The following is a 22,088-nucleotide window of genomic DNA, read 5'->3' on the forward strand; positions in this document are numbered from 1 at the left end:
ATCTGTAGCAGATGGTTAGGCTTTTAAGAGGCAGAATAATTTTTTTTAAATGTTGAGTGCTTCACATTAGCGGTAGAGTTGGCAGAGGGAAGGCTGTGGTTCATGGAATTAAATGTTCATGTACATACGAGGGAGAATATGCTTGGCTTTCAAAGCATTTCACTTCCCACTAGGGAGGGAATTAGGCACTTATTGGTCCATCAGTGACTAACAAAACTTATGTTTGTGAGAGCTTTTTGGTCCCTGAACATCTGAAAGAATGCTTTTTTAATAACGAATTAGTCTAATTAATAATAAAAACCTAGTTATGATTAAAAAAGGAAGCATTGGGGACAAAATATGGTTTTAAATTAATGCTGGAGGAGATTACCTTATATAATAACATTTTAATGGGCTAATTTTCATGGATAATCTTGAGACACATAAAAAAGATTGTGGAGACAGACAATATAATATTTTTAGTAGACCAGCTGGGTATCTGAGAACCTAAAAGCGTATGGAATTCTGACACTGGAAAAACATTACCAGTGCACATCTACATTGCTATGTCAGTAGGTCCCCAGAGACAATGCTTTAAAAATAAACTTACCTGATTACACAGGAATACAGGCATTGCAGACATTTTAGAAGATATAGAAAAACCTAGATAAAATAAAAATAACCTAAATTACATCATTATTGATAATATTTGGTGGTACTTATTTCCTGTAGTTCCATCCTATATATTTATTTTATTTAATATTTGAAGGGGATCATTTTGTACATACTGTCCTATAATGACTTTTTTACATGTAACAGTAGCTTGCGAATGTTTCTCCTTGTTACTTATTTATCTCCTTGTTACACCACAGCATTTGCAGCATCGAATGTTCCACCATCACAGTACAGCCACCCATTCTTGTTGTAAAACACATAGAATCTTTGCACATTTCCACTATTATAAACAATGCTGAGATAAAACATCTTTGTAGTTAAACTTTTGCATACATCCATGATTAAACAATGATTAAACAAACAAGCAATCCCAAATCGGCCTTTGTGGCTTCTAAAATAAGTAATATGTAGAAAGCAAAAATAAATACCAGTGCGCTATTAAGAGGGGACAGCAACTAGCCACCCCAGGGAAAGGAGACTATACGGTCTGTGTTTGAGACAGACCTGTAATTCAGAGTGACACAAAATAACTCAGAATGTGGTCTTTCAGTGGTGCTTCTTTGTCTCCTACAAAGCGCAGCACTGAGTCACTGTTTCCTTTTAGATGGTACCTCACGCTTCCGGCTGCAGCCTGCAGCACATGGCAGTGCGTTTCCCGGGCCAGGGGAGACGTGTGCCTCTGTATCCGAGGGCACTGTGAGAGCGCCCCGGTGTCTCACGGGGAGCCTTCACCTCCAGGGCCATCACGGCGCCCTCTAGAGCCTACCACGCTCTGCTGATGTGCTTTCCTTTAAACCTTTGCCTAATTTACCTCCACAATTGGATTCCTTTTTTACCCGAGGCTCTTCTCACCCACAATGGGAGCCTTTTACCCTACTTGATGAATCTTGCTTGACAATTTCTCCTATTGTTACAGGAACATTTCAAAGTCCTTCAAATTTAAGGTAAACTCTGAAAGTTCCAAGTTTATCCAGGAGATTTGTTTGTAAACATTGGACAACAATGTTCTCAACAGCTGTTCTAATAAAGCGGTTCCCATAGTTCCTGGTACACTTGTTTTTTGGGTGGGGAAAATCGGAAGAGGTGCTCCAAGAATTCACCAGTTCCCACTCCTCTGGAGTTCCAGGGGCCAAGCAGCCAGAGCTGCAGGCTGGCCGGACGGAAAGGGGAGAGGAGGCTGCAACAGGAAAAAACACAGGTAGAGCCACTTTGCTTACCGGTGGTCTCTCCCTGATCCGCTCACCAGGGCAGCCTTGACAGATTTCCCAGTGTCCTCTTCGCCACCAGCCCTGCCATGATCCACCATCTCCCTCCACTCAGACACACACTCCCTGGTCCGCCTGCCCCACTGTATGATCTGCACTGGGCTCTGCTCCCCACACACAAAACCAGGTCCTCATAGCAACACGCTGCCCCTGACGGCCATCCATCTCCTCGCAAGTGATTCATTGATTTGTTGCTTCCCCGTCAGGTCTGCCAGGGATGATTTCTGAGAAATATTTCATGTGAGTCAGTTCAAGCTCTTTCTACCTACCCATCATATTTTTTCTCTCAAAACTATTTCTGGTATGGTTTCTTGAGAAACAAGGTTGGTTCCCTTTGCCTCTGACCAAGAGTTAGAATAACATTTGGGGTACTTTCCATATGCCAGGACTCATCCTCAACCTATTACCTGGTTTGTCTCATTTGCTAAGCACAACAACCCTATGAGATAAGTACCATTAAGATGCCAAGTTTACAGAGAAATCTTAGCTTATGGAGGTTACGTAATTTTCGCAAGATTATATTCTAAGCAAATTTTAGTGCTAGACTAGACTTTGAATCTAGAGCCTGACGCTGACCACATTGAATATACTCGTGTGTTCCTACAGTAAAATTACTGTCCGGCTCTCAGTTGAAATATAATCTTCTACTAGTGACGCTGACTTCAAAAAGCCACTCTGTGAACTCACTGAGTATAGTTCTCAGAAATGTAACTATCTTCTTTACATTGACCAGAATTTTTGCTCTGTAAAGCCATCAGGGATTCTCTACTATACCTAGAATTCTCCCTCACGGCAGATGAATTATTTCAATTACATATTAAACTCTAAAGGATAAAGTTCTTTGGGGGTTTTTAAAGATTTGTTATAGGAACTGGACCAAAAATTTTTTCTGGAAGTTTCTCCATATTTTAATGATACCATCTCAAAGAAACTCTTGATTTAATTTCTTTATATGGACTATGTTTAATTCTTACGATGAAACCTCCACTATAAAAATGTTGTTCTTCCAGAAAAATTTCAAGTAAATAGGAAAAACAGTAGTTAGAAAAAGTGTGAATTCGATGCTGATGTAAAATAGAAAGGGCTAAGTTTTAGTTGTTACTCACTGTGATTCTAAAGTGGGTTTAGAAAAGAAGTCTATCTATACATCCCAAACTGAGATAGGAGACAATTAGTTATAATTTCATTAGGATCACAAATTTTCAAAATCATAAAACCATCTAGCAACAAAGAGGCCCTTGGAAAGCACACTTCTGTTCTGAGAGTTCTTGCAGTTTATAAAGTTGAGTCTTGCTGAGGGAACAGGTTACACATTAGCTGACCCTGGGTTTCTCCAGACTTGAGTTCCAGTGATTCGTAAAGTACCTACAAAAACCTTAATCTTAAAAAAATCTCACTCTGTCAGTGATATGTCTTTGGTTTTCTGTCGTCCATTTTGTATGCATGGGTCTGTACTATTTAGGAGTCCACGGATCATTTCATGTTGCAACCGTAGTCAGAAATCTCTAATGGTCTCATCAACTCTGCATGCACCGAATTATCAAACCCATGCAAAGGAAGTAGATAGAAATTGGCAAGCGAGACTTCTGCAAGAGATTTCCTTCCTCTCTGAGTGTTGTAAGAGTGGTTGAGATGTTTCAGGGTGATGCGGGGGTGGAAGATCTAAAACACAAAAACCCTAAAGGAATCTTCTCCTGAAGAGGATAACTGAAAAGATTCTACACAGCAGGTTTTGTACATATACATATCCACATCTGAAGATACATTAAATGGCAACTTGAAAATGTAAACAGCATTTCAATTATTAAAAAAAAAAAACAAACCTCTAGACACAGTTATACAAATTCGATCTTCATATTCAAAGTAAGAATCTCAGTCTTCCACTTCTTAATTTCTGCTAGTCCCCTTCCTATGGACTCAAGGCCTCAAATACTGTTCAGATGGAGTAAATCTTGGGGCTTTCTAAAAGCCGGAGATGGTACCCTTAGCGGAACCGAGCCACATGCTGGCCAGGAGTCCCAGTGAGTCACAGCTGGGATGGCCTGTGGTTAACATTCTGCTCTGAAAACAGAATCAGGAACAGCAGGCACCCACTGGTTTCCACGGTAACCGGTATTTGTGTACTTTGAAAAATGACTGTTCCTTTTTGGGTGGTAAATTTAACGAGGCAATGAATTGTTGAGGTGACGTTAGCCATCTGTGTGAGTATAAACAAAAACCCGTGATTTAATTAAGTGTAAACGTTAGAAAGACATAAAATTAAGGGTGTGGGATTTTTTCTTCTAGAGAGGTATTTTTCTACACTAATTAAGTCATTAATTTATTTGACATTATATGTATTTTCATCAATGTCTATTTGATGTTTATTTCAACGTATCATTCTCTTCCCTCCAAAGGCAAAAAGAAACTACTTGTTATTCACCACTGTTCCCCCCAGACCCACTCCCTTTGCCCCCAACCCCCATTCCATTCACAGTGTGTTATTTAAGAGCCACTGGGATCAGGGGCTCTCCTTCAATGAAGTAATTCCATCCGGAAGGAAGAAAAAAAAACATCCCCTCCAAGTCACGTGAAAGTGTCCCGTTTCTTAACCTTACTGAGCTGGGGGGCAAAAGCGCTACACTCTGTATGACCGTGCACAGAATCTAAACTAGGGCTCCTCAAAACGTTGCTACCTAGTTTTTCAGAAGATCCATGAAGCTTAAGGCAATTATAGCTCTAGAGAGATCTTACCTCATGTTTTGTTGGATAAAGATGAAGTAATTAAAGTTTTGGTCACTGCAGTACAATCCAAAGTTTAGAATGAGCCTTTTGGAGTGGAAACCAGTAGAGCGTTTTCTTGTTTATTATGCTTTGGCGTGAGAACAGTATGTTTATTTTTGTACTAATTAGTCTTGAATTGGAATTCATACCCTAGGTTTAATAGAAACTCTGTGGCTGAAATAAATGCCCTGCAGTGAAGCAATAGTTTAGGAACAAACAGGTTACCATACAGACCTTCTTCCCCCTCTACCTCCTGCAGTGGGTGGTGGGTCTGGAGATGGGGCGTGGAGGGCTGTTTTTGTTTCCTCCTCTTTTTATGTGGCTTTATTCTTTCTCTCATTTTTGCTCCCCCTTCATGTCTTCTGTCAACCACCTACAGTATTAGCGGTTTGATAATAAATACACATATTCAAAGCAGCAGTATTTAAAAAATTAAAAGGAAGCTGAAGGGACAGGTCTGAAAACTAAACCTCATCTTTATCATTTGCATAAGATGCTTAAGTTTAGTACTTAAGAGTGAGTGATATAATGGACTTCTGAGTTTCTCTTTTTAAATCTCAACTGACCTTCCCCGTGCGGCACAGAAATGTGCGGCTGATCAGCCGCCCGTTTTGAGAACTCAGTGAGATGACCCAAATTTAGAAACCTGCGATTTTTATTATGACCTTGAACAAGGCCCTTCTGCAGAGTGGCCACAAAGGATGCAGACCTTTTGCTGCCTGAAAGGAGCATGCTGAAGGTTAGGACTGTAAGACCCAAACATGTGTCTAACTGTGCAGCGTTAAAGTAACAATGCAGATTAAGTGCCATTAAAATCAATGCAGCTGTCGGGGAGATGGCTGTGTTCTTTCTCTGAAGCTGTTGTATTGGGAACCTGCCCTGGACAAAGCCCTGTGCTAGGCTGTGAGGGGATGTAAGAGGTAGTCTGGGCTCTAAGGAAACTCGTAATCAGTAGGGGAGAGAGACACACATGCCTATCACCAGAATGTGCCCATTTCCACAAAGAAGCACGAATGAAAAGCTGAGGGGTTTCAAAGGAAAACTAATTTATGACCGGCGACAGGGATTAGGGAAGGCTCCATGGAGGGGCTTTGTAGAATCTGATTAAGAAGCTTTCCATGCTCAAATCAACATACTTCAAACAGTATTTTCTATCATAACATTTCAATAAATAAAAATAATTTGGTCAGTGTGGAATTTATTGAATCCAGATGATACATTTACATACAGACACGCACAAGCACATACACTCACACGTGTGTACTCTCCAAGAGAATAATAAAGGAAGTGCATGATCAGCCATTTTCCATTTTTTTATAATGGGCAGCTCATCCCAAGGGTAACTGGAACAAAGCATTTAATGTGGACATTAAAAGAAAATGTAGTGGCCTGAGTCATGAGGAAGCCAATCCTTTTGGATTATCATTATTTTTACCAATTGAAGAGATATGGCAAAGGTGTTTATTTTTCTAGTTTGGAGATCTGTATCTGATGAAATTAGGCAGATAAAAGGTACCCAACAGGATGTATAAGTACCTCAGTGGGGAAATGGGCAAAGACCTCAGCAGAAAAGTTGCAAGAGAAGAAAAAGAAATGCCCAATAAACATGAAAGAAACTTCAACCCCAAAGTAACAACTTAAGACAATTACAAAAAGAAAACAAATTTTCACTATTAGCGCCAGTTTTAAAAATAATGGCTGTCATAAAATATTTCCATAAACTGCTGGTGGGAGAATAAATTGGTGTAAACTTTCCGGTAAGAAGTTTAATAATATATATCCAGAGCCACGAAAGATCATGCTCTTTAATTCATTCCCTTTATAGGAATCTTTCCTAAGAGAAATTTAAACTATCAAACAAAGACATATTTATTGGCCCCCAGGTTGGAAATATGCTAAGTGAACAAGAGTAGAATTATAATGTAAATCAGCATATTAGTAGTATTTTGTGCCACTATTAAAAATGTTTACATAGACTATTTAGGGAAAAGCAGGGAACACAATTAAATGTGTAGCCCAAATTGATACACACACATATTCCCCTGCATACATATGTGTATATGTACATATACAAACAAATGAAAAAAATGTTGGTAAGAGAAGCTTCTGGTATTAACAAAATATTAACTGTGTTTCTCTTCAGTGGGATTAATTTTTGCATCTTCCTTTCAGAGTTTTCCAAAATGTCTAATTGTTTATAGATAGTATTTATTTTAAAAATTTATAGCTTACGGTTACAATACTGTTATTCGCTGAACATCTCCCATGTGTGATTCATATGTGAACCCATCTCACCTGGCCCAGCATTTCCTTCTTCTGCGCCTGGATTATATTGGGTTGGCCAAAGTGAACTTTTTGGCCAACCGATAATTTGGAGGGACCTCTCTGTATATAATTATCTATTTTTAATTCCTGTACTCAACCCACCTCAGTAGATTTACCCGTAACTTTTGAACCAAGGAACAGCTTTTGCTGCATGAGTGGACTTTGCTTTTTCCATCTGACAAGCCCTGTAGGTTTTCACACTGGGAGGTCTCTCTCTGATTGCAGCTCTATGATGGCCCACGGCGCATGGGGCGCTATTGTGGAGCAGACATTCCACCTTCAGGGAGCACCACGGGCTCCAAGCTTCAAGTGCTGTTTTATACCGACGGGGTCGGTCACCATGAGAAAGGATTCCAGATGCAGTGGTTCATCCAAGGTAAGCCCTCTGCTGATCTCAGTTGTATTTGGTAGTTGCTATTTGACCAAGAACCGTTCCCTTTGCAATTCTATATTTGGAAACAGTACCATTCACGGATAGTGGAACTGATCTTCGGTGGCTGTGGGGTGCCCATGGCCGTGGCAACTTGAAGCGGGATCTCAGTTCCTCGACCAGGGATTGAACCCAGGCCGCGGTGCTGCCCCGGCTCTCGTCTGCTTTGTAAAAAGAATTTTAACAAAGAGGTGGAAAACAGTGAAGCAGGTAAAGTGTTTATTAGGAGAGGAATACGTGTGGAGAAAGCACGGGTGGGCTCAGGTTGAGAGAGGGAGCTGTGCCTCTGGGGTCGTTTAAATCACTTATATGGGGCAGTTCTTCCCGGTCTCCTCTGGCCAATCATCTTGCTTTGTCTGGCTCTGAGTCCGTATTTGGTCTGACTCGGGGCCCTCCCCTGTGTGCGCCTGCACTTTTTAGCAAAGATGGATTTCAGCTCAAGGGTCTCTGGGAAGTTGACAGAACATATTATGGTCTGGCGCCCCCTCCCTTCTCCGAGTCCTGAGGACCCTTTATGTGCATGTGTAGTTTGCGAGGTCTCCTTGACCTCAAGAATGGGAAATAGGGTTTCCCTGGTGGCGCAGTGGTTGAGAGTCCGCCTGCCGATGCAGGGGACACGGGTTCGTGCCCCGGTCCGGGAGGATCCCACATGCCGCGGAGCGGCTGGGCCCGTGAGCCATGGCCGCTGAGCCTGCGCGTCCGGAGCCTGTGCTCCGCAACGGGAGAGACTACAACAGTGAGAGGCCCTTGTACCGCAAAAAAAAAGAATGGGGAATATATGGTCTCTCTATCTTCTCTCCAAGCAGGGCTCAGCTCCTCCTTGCTCCTTCCATTCTCTTTATCATGGAGCGGAGTCTGTCCACAAGGGACAGATTCCAGCTGCTCAGCCTGGGGCCCATCTATCTCCTGCCTCAGAACCTGCATGGTAATCTAGTGCCAAGCCTCAGAAAGTTTACTCAGACGTTGGTGGCTCTTGGAGAGTTGAATCCTGTTGGAGTTAAGACCAGAAGTGAAGTCCAAGTGGACAGGATTTGGGTAACTGCTTCAGCAGGTGCAGCCGTAAATCGCTTACGAGAAAGGAGGAAGCAGAAGGAAGTTTCTAGGGGTGAAGGCCTGTACCTGGGCGTGGCAAGCAGGTCACAGGGTGCGATGGAGTCTCTCGGGGGAGTGGAACAGAATGAGATTTAAGACTCACCCTGACACTGAGCAGAGAGGGAGTGACGGGGATAGAAGGGAAGGAAGGAGGGTCGATCAGAGAGAGAAGGGGGAGGGAGAGGACTGGGCTATGAGGGGAACCCGAGCAGAAAGCTTGAGCCAGTGATGCACTAAGCCAAGAACAGGGGTCACATCTGCCAAACGAGTAGGGGCAGGTAAAAGCCTGCCTACGAACTGGTGATTCCCAAAACAGGCAGGGATCACCACTCCTCTGAAGATGAAAATTCGTTTTCAGCGCAAGTTCTGAAACTTCTAGACTGACCTCATGTGGGCCAGTCGAAAGGCAGAGGACCCCAGACAGTGTTTCTCAAACCCTGGTCCCCCAAAGCAGCAGTAGAATTTGTGAGAAATGCAAATTCTCAGGCCCCATCCCAGAACTATGGAATGGCGAACTCTGAAGGGAAGCCCAATAATCTGTGTCTTAACTAGTCTCCCTGGCGAGTAAAGTTGAGGACCACTCTCCTAGAGTGACCTAGACCTGAAAAATATAGTCCTCGTGAATATTATACAAGCAGTTCTAGGCCAAGAGCTTAGGGCTCACTACTCTGATTCAATCAACTTGAAAGAGGAGTGGAGTTGCCGTGTTACACCTGGAATCACACACAGACATCCTGAACTGTGGTTCTGCTGTCACAATCAGGGGTGAGCCCAGGGTGAGCATACGTGAATGTGTGTTGAGGGTTTTTGACATCATAGCACATGTATTATAGGCATCGCAGCACTTTACACAACTGAAGAACCCTGTCATATGCTTGAGAATGTACGACGTTCTATTATTATGAACTGGAGCCTGAGTGTATCTCGTGAAAATCTACCTATAGGGTTTTTCAGTATTTAAAAATATTCAGTGGTAATCCACAGCTACTTATAACTTGAAATGCAGATTATAAATTCCCAAAGTGCATGAGCTTTGATAATTAAGCTCGTAGAAGTTCGGGATTGTCCTTTTCATCAAATAGGTAGATTTAACCTTGGAATGTCAATTTATTGATCTATTAAATGAAGGAGCTGGATTGATTCATCTCTGTAATGCAGCCCGTCTCTAGTATTCAGAAATAGCCTGACTCTGAGGGAACTAGAGACAGTGTGGAAAGACCTAGAAGAAATGGGAAAATCTTGGGACATGGCCCAGATTCTGAAGGGCAAAGGGTATTTTCCAGAACGGTGTTTCTCAAGCTTCCACATGGATATGCGTCACTGGGGATCTTGTTAGGATACAGATCCTGATGTGAGGGCTGAGGTAAGGCCCATGGACCTGCATTTCTGAAAAGCTCCCAGGTGATGCCGTTGGCGTGTCTCTGTAGACCACACTCGGAGAGCTTTCTCTTCTCTAATCTCTGAAGCGGTGAGGTTCTTTCTCACTGGGGCCCCAGCCCTTATCCTACTGACACTGAGTCAGAGAGTGGAAAGTAAGAAATGCCAACCAGGAGACCGAGGCTCGGGGCCTAGGGGCACGGTCCTCAGCCCGAGATACACACAGGAATTGCCTGGGAGTTTTCACAAGTACCGGTGCCTGGGTTCCAACCCAGGAGATAGGATTCCATTGGTCTGTGGTGGGACCTTGACTACTGCTAATTTTGAAAAGCTCCCTAAGTAATTCTGCCATGCCGCTAGGAGAGAGCATTGTAGGAGAAGCGATTCATTTTGCTGGCGATATCTTTCTCCTCAGTGCGCTGCTTCCTCTCCCCTCCAGGCCGTTGTAGCCGTACTAGTCCAAGGCCACACTAAGGACTTCATGGTCATTATTGGCTACCCTGGACGACTGGGTTTCTCCAGCCAACACACTAGGCACGGTTTTGAGTTTTGGTTGGGAAAATTTTTTTCTTCCAGTCCCATTTGGAATCGGTCTTCATTTGGGAGAGTCAAAGACATCCTCTGTCTATTCTCGTAACCTGTTTACTATTTCAAAACTTACTCCCAACTGCTGAAAACTTGCTAAGCTTGGAACCAGAGTTGTGCAACAAAATTTTGCCAGATAGGACCAGAACTGTGTGCCACTAGATGTAAATTATGCTTGGGAAGAACCTTCTGGAAGGAGACTGTTAGTGGTCTAGATCTGTGCAAAATTCACTGTCATATACTATAGCTACGCAATGCTGAGTTTATACTCAGCATCTGAACTACGTCTGTAACTCGAGACAGCCGAGAAGAGGGGCCGACAGAAAAGAGAAGGGTCAGGGAGGAGGCCTCCAATGGAAGAGGTTCCCTCACTTCTCACCTGCTGTTGGTAACCTGAAGACATAAATCTGATTTCTAGTCATCCCTGTGTTCCTTCCAGAGATACTAAGGAACTGTTAGTGTGTGACTCCTGCCCCAGGCCTGGTTCCTACACTCTGGGAGCTCACAGGCGACTGGGGGAAGGAGCCATCCAGCCAAGAGGCACATAAATAGACATGAAATTAGTGGTGTGATGATGACACCGGAGCATACAAAAGGGGATTCAACCTGCACAGGAGGCCAGGGCAGTCCTGCATGAGGGTGCAACTTTTGAACTAAAATCTAAGAATAAGCAGGAGCTAAGGAGGCAAATAGGAGAAGGAAAAGGGCTCCTAGTAGAAGAAAGACCCTGTGGTGGGAGGGGGCAGGGTGCACGTGGGGATCCACACGTCTAGGGCGGCTGGAGTCCAGTGTCACAGGTCCAGCAGGAGGGTCCGGAGAGCGAAGCAGTGGCCTTTGGGTCCCTCACTGTTAGGGGCTCGGGCAGGGACGGGCTCATACCCTCTCTTTCCCGTAAACCCTTCAGATTTCAGAGAACTATAAGTTTTTTCTTCTTTTTATGCATCTTTATTTGGGAGATTATCTGGACGTTGAGCTTTGAAGCATTTATGACCTTGAAGTATCACATGTGCATACAAAAAAAACATGTTTACTTGAAATAAAATGTTGGTTTTCAGTTCCTTTTTTTTTCTTGTCATTTAAAAATTTATTTTTATACAATTTTAAAGTTTACTTTCCATGTACAGTTATTACAAAATATTGGCTGTCTTCCCCGTGTTGTACAACGCATCCTTGAGCCTGTGCTACACCCAGTAGTTTGTACCTTCCACTCCCACCCCTATACTGCCCCTCCCCCCTCCCCACTGGTAACCGGTAGTTAGTTCTGTCTGTGAATCTGTTCTTTTTTGGTTATAGTCACTGATTTGTTGTGTGTTTTAGATTCCACGTATAAGCAATATTACACAACATTTGTCTTTGGCTTACAGAGAAATGAGTTTTGAGTAGCATCTGGAAGCACTGAAGCAACGTGGCATGTTGTGGGATCTGAATACAAAATATTCAATAAGTAATATTCATAATAATATTCGTAACTAAATATTAAACAGATACGAGGTCCAGAATACACTTAAAAATTAGTCTCCATTTTAAATTAAAGAGAAATATCCTTGAATGTTCCTGTGTGCACAACACGTGTGTCTGTGTAGGTAATTCAGAAACGTCGTCTGAGCGCAGCCTCTTCAGATCCGCATCTCAGAGTCAGGCTCCAGCGCTGGGCCGGGACACCCAGGCTGACACTGGCCGGGAAGCTGCTCTTCCGTACGGGCCAGAGCAAGTGCCTTTAAACTCTGAGCCTCTTTTCACTAGAATCAAATCTCCTTTCAGGCCCTCTTCCCCCTCCCAGTCTCTTCCAAACTATGCAGTGAGAAGTCCAAAAACCTCCTGGTTGCAAGTTCAGAGTCTGCAGTGGCATCATTTCCTGACCATTGCTGCCGAAGAAGACTCCCCGTGTGCTTCATTCATGAGGCCAATTAATAAATAAACCCGCTCACAAAATGTGCCTCTCTGTCGCCCACACAAATCTTCTATTTGCTTTGAGAAAATGGCTCTACCATCGGGCTTTCTTTGTGGGCACATCTTTAAAGTGGTGTTGCGGGTGTGAGATTAACCACACTGCATTGCCTTTATGCAAAGCATCAAAGAGAATCCCGCTCTGCAAAGAAAGAAATGGCCACGGTTGCCCTGTCTGGCTAAACGGTGTGCAGTATTCAGCGCTGACAGCATTGTCTGGGGGCTGGATTTGGCCTGGCCTAGGGGACCTGCATCTGGGTTGCTGAAGGGAATATAGAACTTTCTGCGAGCTGCGTGAATAGGGCCTCCCGGCCAGCTGCACAAAGCCCTCGCCTCTTCTGATCACGCCTCCCAGGGGCCCTCTTTCACTTGGCAGTGGAATCTGGCAAAAAGCAAGGTCAAGGAGCTTTGTGAGTGAAAGGGTGACATTTGCAAAGGGAGAAAACCCCTGAACTGGGAACAGCAGAGGAAGGGCGAAGTGCATGGATCAGGGGGTGATGTCACCCTGGGCTTTCACAAAGGAGAGAGTGGCCTTTTCTCTGGGGAGATAGATGACATCAGCCTCTTGAATGGGGGCCGGTTCCATTTTCTCATCTCTTCAGCTATTAACGAGATTTCTCAAGCCTTGAGGGTTTTTCAGAGATCAGCTCGGGGTTTATAAAAACTGTATCCGGATCCTGCATGGCTGGCTTGGTTTGAACAGGAGCCAGTGGTTTCTTGACCACCTGTGGACACGCAGCATGGTATCAAAGCGCTTCTAAAAGATGCATTTTGAGAGCCCTGGCAAAGAACCTCCTTGAGGTCAGCAACATTTCTCGTAAACCTTCCCTCGGTTCTTTCCCTCCTCGCATGGGCATTTCAGTAGTCTTTGCTATTGTTGGTCTTTCAGGGGAATTCCATCTAATTTGTCGTTTTTTATTCCTTTTGTGATTTAGAGTATCTGTGCTGGGGTTTCTGGGAGGCTCACCCTTTGAGGACAAAGGTTTTATCTTTTGTAATTCAAAGAACAGTTTGTGGTCCTGCATCTTGTGTTAGTGATTACTTGGGGCCTCTGTGATATGTATTGAGGACATGTTTTCATTCAGTCATTCATTCAACCAACCAACCAGAATATATTTATTCATGACCGGGTTCTGGGCTTGGCGTTTATAAAATGTAGAGAGTGTATTTGTCTTCTCAGACTGCTGTAACAGAATACCAGCTTGAGTAGCTTAAACATCAGAAGTTTATTTCTCACAGTTCTGGAGGCTGGAAGTCCGAGATCAGGTGTCAGCAGGTTTGGTTTCTGCTGAGGCCCCTCTGTTTGGCTTGCAGACTGCAGCCTTCTCGCTGTGTCCTTACGTGGCTTTGTCTGTGTGAACCTACTGATGGCTCTGTGTGTCCAAATTTGCTATTCATATAAGGAGGCCAGTCGGGTTGGACTAGGGTCCATCCTAGGAACCTTATTCTGGCTTCATCACTGCCGTAGTAGCCCAGTGTCCAAATGCAGTCACATTCTGAGGTACTGGAGGTTAGGGCTTCAGTGGGTTAATTTTGGGGGAGACACAATTCAGCCCATAACAGAGAAGAAGGAGACAGCATCCTTGACTTCAGGGAGTTGGTCAGTAGTAGCGGAGACAGAAAAAGCAAGTGCAGAATCCATGATCCATGATGCTGGGGGGCCGGGGAGGAGACCTAGGCTGGCCGCAGGGACTTTGAGAGGCCCTCCAGGCCGATTTGATACTTGAGCCGAGTTTTAACGAATAAACAAGAATCAGTCAAATCTCTGGGAGAGGGAGGCATTTCTAAGTAGAAGCAGGGAGGCTTGGGTTGATTATGGCAAAGATTTTCAACCGGTAAGTATTTTGGCTAAAGCACACGCTCCCAGCACCCACACCAAGGGGGTGAAAATTGCTTCTTGGGAGGGTGAGAATATTTTATGCTTCGTGTATAAAGCACCAATACATAGAGTACATAGCAGGTATATATTATATCTGTGATATTAAATTATTTGAGCAATCAGGAAAAAATATCCAAAAAGCCTCCTTAGAAGGGCAATAATGAACACGATTGAGAAATACGGAGCTAAAAGGAGGATAGAAGGTGAGGCAGGACAAGTTGTCGAAGACCAGTTGATGGGAGCCATCGCAAGAACTTGGATTTTATTTCCCGTGTCTGTCCTGAGCCCTGCTTCTGCACCATGCAAACATTCACAGGAACCTGGAGGTGCTCACCAGGAAAGTGATTTTTTTTTTCTTTTTTTTTTTTGCGGTACGCGGGCCTCTCACTGCTGTGGCCTCTCCCGTTGCGGAGCACAGGCTCCGGACGCGCAGGCTCAGCGGCCATGGCTCACGGGCCCAGCCGCTCCGCGGCATGTGGGGTCTTCCCCGACCGGGGCATGAACCCGCGTGCCCTGCATCGGCAGGCGGACTCCCAACCACTGCGCCACCAGGGAAGCCCCAGGAAAGTGACTTTTGAATTGTGGTCAGCAGAGACTCTGTGGCAGGCTCGTGAGGCCAGGGTGTGAATCGCGCAGTATGGTCCTCAATCTCAGGCAGAGACCTTTCTCTCTCCCAGTATCACTTCCTGCTGGGCAGTGATAGAAGGTCACAGAGAAAGAAGTGGTAAAACACCTCTCCCACTCTGCCTCTAAGGTAACTTCAGCTGCGATCAAGAATGTGCCCTTTGTTCAGTCAATCTGTAAGCAGGCTCTTGGTAAAGACAGATGGGGGAAAACACAGACTCCTGTGATTGTTTTATGATGTTGTGTGATATGAGATAAAGAAATCTTGTTCAGTGTGGGTCAAAATTTCAGTAAAAGAGAAGCTTTTAATAAACATTAGTTCTGTCTAATTTAAAAGTGATTTCCCTAACTGCTAATTAGGCTTTCTCTCACATTTATACATGCTCTATCCCGTCCTATTTATCCTGACCACTTAAGCCCATTTGATATTTTGGACTTTCACCTTTGTGTTACTCTTAGAGAATGTTTAAGCCTGGAGACTGAAAGCGAGTACAGTCTTCGTGGAGAACCAAAGCACAGATTGCTGTATTATGATACTGTGTCTGAATTTTATTTATGGCGAGTTCTCACTTAACATCTTTATTGGAAAGAAGTTCTTAATGGATGATGCTAATGTAAAAAAAAAATCTGTTTATAAATTTGTAAAAGTGGGATGATCACTTACTAAGAAAATCCTGCAGTTCTTTTCGCCTTGGTTTCACAATTTTTCCAGCAAGGTCCTAGTAACCAGAGGCAGCATTAAACCTAGGCAGACATTTCGCTATGAGCGGAAAAGCTAAATTCTGACATTATTTGCCTCCTTGACGACAAAGGAAAATACACACACACAGGGTTGACCTTCATGTAATGTTGGCTCTGAGTCTCGTATCCAGTGGCAACCTTTTAGGAGTCTGGCATCCCAATTCCCACGTCACTACTGTTTGCAGAGGTTGAGCTCTATTTCCATTGCTACTCTTTCAAACAGTTATGAAAAGAAAAAAGTAACCCTCAAACAACCATGACCTTCCCAAATCATATATTGCACAATTTGTAATAGTCCTTGAGACTTGGGCCAAAAAGAAGGGCTTTCTTGAACCTTCTGTTTGTGTTCTGGTTCCTTAGCAACCACACCCCTGATAGATACTGCACATACTTTCCAGGGGATTCCACACTTTTCTGTACAAAGTGCAAAAAGAAACCACGCATTTTTTTCCACAGTTTCAAATTTAGCCCCAAATGACTAAACCAACACAGAATAAACACGATGTTCAGTGTAGAACATAATTTTTGTCCCCAGAGATTTCTCTTTTTGAGCATTTACTTAAATAATGCCGTACTTATCTCTGACATTATGTATCCGAGGACTTGTTTTTTTGTATATGCCGCTGGATATTCAGAGAAACTAAAGCCAGCCTTCCGTGGCCTTGACTCACAAAACCAAGAATGAATCTCTGGTATAAGATAGTAATTACATTCTAGAAGATTTAACCTAATTCTGTATTCTCTGTATAAATGATGACATTGATATACCTTATCCCTGATTTTTTTCTCCTTCTAGTTATACTTTCAGACTACTCATAGGCTAAATAATACAGATTTATCAATACTACCTAAATGTAATTTTACATTTATTTTAAGACGTTAATGGTGATAAAAATAAAACCACGTGACCATGTTAAGAGCGCACGAAAATATGATTTAAATGCTTGGTGCACTGACTTAATTGACACCTCATTTGTTACTACTGGACCAAGTAATTATTTAAAATGTTGATATTATAATTTTTGAAAAGTTGGTGTTATCTTCCTACCATGTGCTGGGCCTTTGGCTAGCATTTTAAAAATACGATCTCTTGTCTTCTCCTAATAATACTCTGAGATCAGCATCATCATCCACATATTATGGATGAGAAAACCGAGGGAGGAGTCAGGGAAGTCAAGTAACTTCCCCAAACTCAAAGAGGGAATGAGGACACACGACCAAGTGTGTGGTGTCGAACGCCCAGGTGTTTACACAGCTGCACTCGGCCTACAAGCAAATGATTTTTCCCCACAATTTTTCATTGCAAAAAAGATGAGATGATATTGCAACGCAGAGAAGGTCAGAGCTTAGAGCAGGTAATTTTGCAGCTAAATTCCCACTGAGGATAATGGCTGTTTTTGAAAGAACGTGTGCTGTCTTTCCCAAGTAAATAATGTTCCAGTTCCGAGGTCTCCCCGCTGAATTCCACAGCTCCTTCTTCCATGGCAATGATGGGGGTGAAGCGCAGCACTTAGCCAACAGCTAGTTCAAAATAGCTGAGTTTGCTTGTCTGTCCTTCAGCACAGTATCTGCTTTATTCCTCATTCGTAAAGTGTTCTTTCTCTGGAGCGGCTACATATGGTTGCTGTAATCATACAGTTTGAGCTGGGATAGACCACAGAGATCATCTAATCTGTTACCATGGCTTAGTTATGCAAAAGAGCTTACAAGAGAGCTGCTCTTAAAGCGAAGGATAGGTACCCCATAATCGATTGGCTGGACGAGGGTGGAGCGCTTGAGGGTTTGGTTAATTCAGGACCCCAGTCAGAGGGGACGTGGGCTGACTGGACGCCCGAGGCATGTGTCCTGTGAGGGACCAGCACCCTTCCTATTGTCATCACAGAACATCGTCTCGTGGCTCAGGCTCGGACAGAGCTTGGAGGGTCAGAGGACACCACGACCATCGGCATGGCGCTGCCTACACTTGTCCATTGGTCCATCAGGGGCAACCTTGCTGTGGAAGAAAGGCTGGGGGTTGGGGGAGGTGAGAGGAGGAATGGGGGTGGGTGAGGGCGGGTGACGCAGAGCCCTGTGGGGAGGCGGTGAGCTTCTCTCCCTGCAAACACACTGTGTACCAAAATAATTAAATGGAAAGAGGGACTTCCCTGGCAGTCCGGTGGTTAGAACTCGGCCCTTTTACTGCCAGGGGCCCGGGTTCAATCCCTGGTCGGGGAACTAAGATCCCACAAGCTGTGCAGCATGCCCCCAAAAATAAATTAAATAAATAGAAACAAAGCCAGATTTGAATGAATACTTAGTATGAGTGTTGAACTTGGAAATCACATAAAGAGAACATGTTTCCTCTGTCTTTGCCTGTTTGGGGGATTTCATGAAGTAGCTCTTGGTAGTCTTATGCATGACTACTTACTTTAGGGGAAATTAGTCCAGCTGCCTTGGTCTCATTTCATTTCCTTGGAAGATGTTTTTATATATTTTGTTCAGAAACCTTCAATAATTACAAAAATGTGTAAGAGAGAGAGAATGATTGATTGATTTCTCCTGAATTGTAAGCAAAGAATTTCTGCCGGGAAACCATTTTTCAGCTTGGTTGGAATGAGTAGATTAGATGAAAAAGGATATAGTTAATCAAAATGAAAAGATGCCAAGATCAACTATACTTGTTTGGGTCAAAAGGAAAGATTTTTAAACTTTCATATAAAGGAAATTAAAGTTTATATTATGTAAAGAGTCCTAAAATATGGGTACATTGGGTTCATGTCTTTTTAATGGTATACTAAGGTGAAACACTTCAATATTCAGATTCAGAACATCTCAGAGAGTCTGATGGCTATGAAAATATTAATTTTGAATATTAATGTGACACCTTACATGGTAATTTAAAAGTCATTTTATAACTGTGGTTGGTATTGATTTTTGAGCTCCTTGTATCCTTATATCTATTTTCCAAGTCATTAACTTCATGTTATGACCTTATTCTTTCACTCTTTTTTTTTTGTCCCTACCACTGAAAGTAGATAACTCTACTCCATATCCATTACTGTATGGAATACATTTAGACAAAATGATTATCACAAAGTCTGGGTCTGGGATGAAATTCTTATGGAAGATGAAACTTTCTGAACCCTCACCCTAAACTCTTGAGTTGGCTTCTCCTAATGTGATACTGAGCTTAAGTTTGTCTCTAGTTTTCTCAACAATAGACTTGGTGCTGAGTCTGAACGTTTATGTCCCCTCAAAATTCATGTGTTGAAACCTAACCCCTAAAGTGGTAGTATTAGGAATGGGGCATCTGGGAGGTGATTAGGTCATGAGTGTAAAGCCCTCATGGTTGGGATTAGTGCCCTTATAAAGGAAGTCCCAGAGGGACCCCTCACCCCTTCTGCCATGTGAGGTCTATAACCCAGGATAGGACCCTCAGCCTCACTTCCTAGGCCTACTGTAACAAAATACCACAACTGGGTAGCTTAAAACAACAGAAATTTATTTTTTCACAGTTCTGGAGTCTCAAAGTCGAAAATCAAGGTATCAGCAGAGCCATCCCTTCGAAGGCTCTAGAGAAGAACCCTTCCTTACCACTTCCAGCTTCTGTTGGTTGCTGGCCATCCTTGGCTTTCCTTGGTTTGTCCATGTGTAACTTCAGTCTCTTTCTCAGTCTTCATATGGCCCCTCTTCCTTTTGTGTGTCCGTGCCCAAATCTCTCACTTCTTAGAAGGGCATCAATTATATTGAATTTCAGCCCCCCTCTAATCCAGTATGACCTCATCTTAACTTCATAACATCTGCAAAGACCCTATTTCCAAATAAGGTCACGTTCACAGGTTCCAGGTGGACATGATTTCTGGGGGACACTATTCAAGCCAATACAGGAGGTTCTGCAGCTTTGACAACTTTCCCCTCTCCTGGAGTTACCTGCTTTGTCTTCTTTCTTTTTCCTCTGGAGAATTTCCCATTCCTTGGCCTTTACATTACCTGGTTTTCGTCTCTGATTTAATCTCGTGATTGCTCCAGCTGGTGCCCTCTCTGTCCTCACAGAATCAGTCTAACCCACAAAATCCCCCAGAATATGAATCTGCAAATCCTTAAGATCAGGTGAATTTGGGCAGCCCACTCATGGCTTTGTCTTCGGAGAGGAGTGTTGACCTGATTTTAGTCTTCTCTCTTAGGATGGATACCTATCACTTGCCTTTCTCCTATACCTCAGGACTGTGCCACGCACTTTTAGACTGTTGGGGGATTAACTGGTAAAACCAAACCAGGAATTGCTGACTTTTTGTGGTTCTTATATGTGCCATGGTCACCGTAAGACAACTTTGTCCGTTTTAAGGAGCTCATATCTGTCTCCACCTCCATTCCAACCTAACCTGAAAGTTTCTGTTCAAAATTGCTTTAATTACATTATTTGCATGTCTCATAGGTAAATCAGGCAATCCGACCCTTGGGCATATATTCAGAGAAAAACATTATTTGAAAAGATACACGCACCCCTATGTTCATAGCAACACTATTTACAATAGCCAAGGCATGGAAGCAACCTAAATGTCCACCAACAGATGAATGGATAAAGAAGATATGGTACATATATACAATGGAATATTACTCAGCCATAAAAAAGAATGAAATAATGCCATTTTCAGCAACATGGATGGACCTAGAGATGATCATACTAAGTGAAGTAAGCCAGACAAAGACAAATACCATATATTGCTTATATGTGGAATCTAAAAAAAATGATGCAAATGAACTTATATACAAAACAGAAATAGACCCACAGACATAGAAAGCAAACTTATGGTTACCATAAGGGGAAGGGGAAGGGAGGGGTAAATGAGGAGTTTGGGATTAACATAGACACACCACTATATATAAAATAGATAACCAACAAGGACCTACTGTATAGCACAGGGAACTCTACTCGATACTTAGTAATGACCTATAAGGGAAAAGAATCTGAAGAAAAAAATGTATATGTAACTGAATCACTTTGCTGCACACCTGAAACTAACACAACATGGTAAATCAACTATATTCCATTTAAAAAAAAAAAAAAAAGTGAGGCCCGTGTACCACAGGAAACAGTTGAACCTTGTTTTGGGTCGGACTTTCCCAAATTCTGAGCTCCTAGTTACCGTTTCTCATTATAGCACCCCATGCCTGACTCCTATGAAAACAGTCCTTACTGGTAACTCCTCCTTGCGACCCTGCCCCCTTCGCCTGCTGCCCTTTTGCATGTCAGAGGGGAATTGGACAGACCAGTGAGTCTCCTCTCAAGGTCCTGCAGAAGAGAAGGTTTTTATTTTTACATTATAGAAAAACTGTTAAAATATACATCATTCATTTTGATGAGACATCATCATTTATTATTTAAAATTTATTCTTTTACTCTACTTTGGCTTTTCAGCTTCTTTTTCACATTTACCCTGATCTCTCAGACATTTCCCTCCGAAATTAGAGGATAAGGCTGTGAGGATGTCCTGTTTGGGTCCGTTCTCTGTTCCTTTTCCTCCAGCCTCAGGGGGCTTTGGCCCAGAGTCACTTCCAAGTGGGCAGGCCCTCCCAGTGCTGTTGGTTTATGGAACATAGTTTCAGGAAAATGCCAAGTGTAAAGAGGTTTGAGCAATTGTAATTGCAGGAAACACAGAATGTGCTTTTAAAACTTTGGACCTCTTAATTCCATCTAGCCGTTTCATTGCTAATTTGCTTTTATTAAAACCAAAAAAAAAAAACAAAAGATCAACAGCCACCCCAGACCTTGAGGATAGAACATACGTAGACTATGCTTTTTGTTGTTGTTCTGGAATTTTATAACTCGTTGCTTGTTTTAGGTCAAACAAACAAAAAAAAAACCCCAAAAAACAGTGTTAGCAAAGTTCTTTTTTGAATTTAATTTATTGCTTTTTTGAATTTAATTTTACTGATTTGCTTATATATGGAAAAGATTTGTTATCTTCACAAGTAAGCAGGTTTAGTAACAACTTTTTTTTTTTTTTTTTTTTTTTTTTTTTTTTTTGCGGCACGTGGGCCTCTCACTGTTGTGGCCTCTCCCGCCGTGGAGCACAGGCTCCGGACACACAGGCCCAGCGGCCATGGCTCACGGGCCCAGCCGCTCCGCGGCATGTGGGATCTTCCAGGACCGGGGCACAAACCCGTGTCCCCTGCATCGGCAGGTGGACTCTCAACCACTGCGCCACCAGGGAAGCCCACAACTTTTTTTTTTTTTTTAACATCTTTATTGGGGTATAATTGCTTTACAATGGTGTGTTAGTTTCTGCTTTATAACAAAGTGAGTCAGTTATACATATACATATGTTCCCATATCTCTTCCCTCTTGCGTCTCCGTCACTCCCACCCTCCCTATCCCACCCCTCCAGGCGGTCACAAAGCACCAAGCAACAACTTTTAACTCTTC

At 43.0% G+C, this 22,088-nt stretch overlaps 1 protein-coding gene across 1 annotated transcript in view; it reads left to right on the forward strand.

Annotated features, from left to right (window-relative positions):
- The window catches only part of CUBN (cubilin), a 280,069-nt gene that overhangs the window by 87,919 nt on the left and 170,062 nt on the right, over positions 1 to 22,088 (forward strand). Inside the window, 1 exon segment of the mRNA XM_032622320.1 lies at positions 7,233 to 7,383. Within this exon segment, the coding sequence (XP_032478211.1) occupies positions 7,233 to 7,383 (151 nt within the window).

Source organism: Phocoena sinus, chromosome 2, assembly GCF_008692025.1.
Source record: "Phocoena sinus isolate mPhoSin1 chromosome 2, mPhoSin1.pri, whole genome shotgun sequence".
In the NCBI taxonomy this organism is placed as follows: domain Eukaryota; kingdom Metazoa; phylum Chordata; class Mammalia; order Artiodactyla; family Phocoenidae; genus Phocoena; species Phocoena sinus.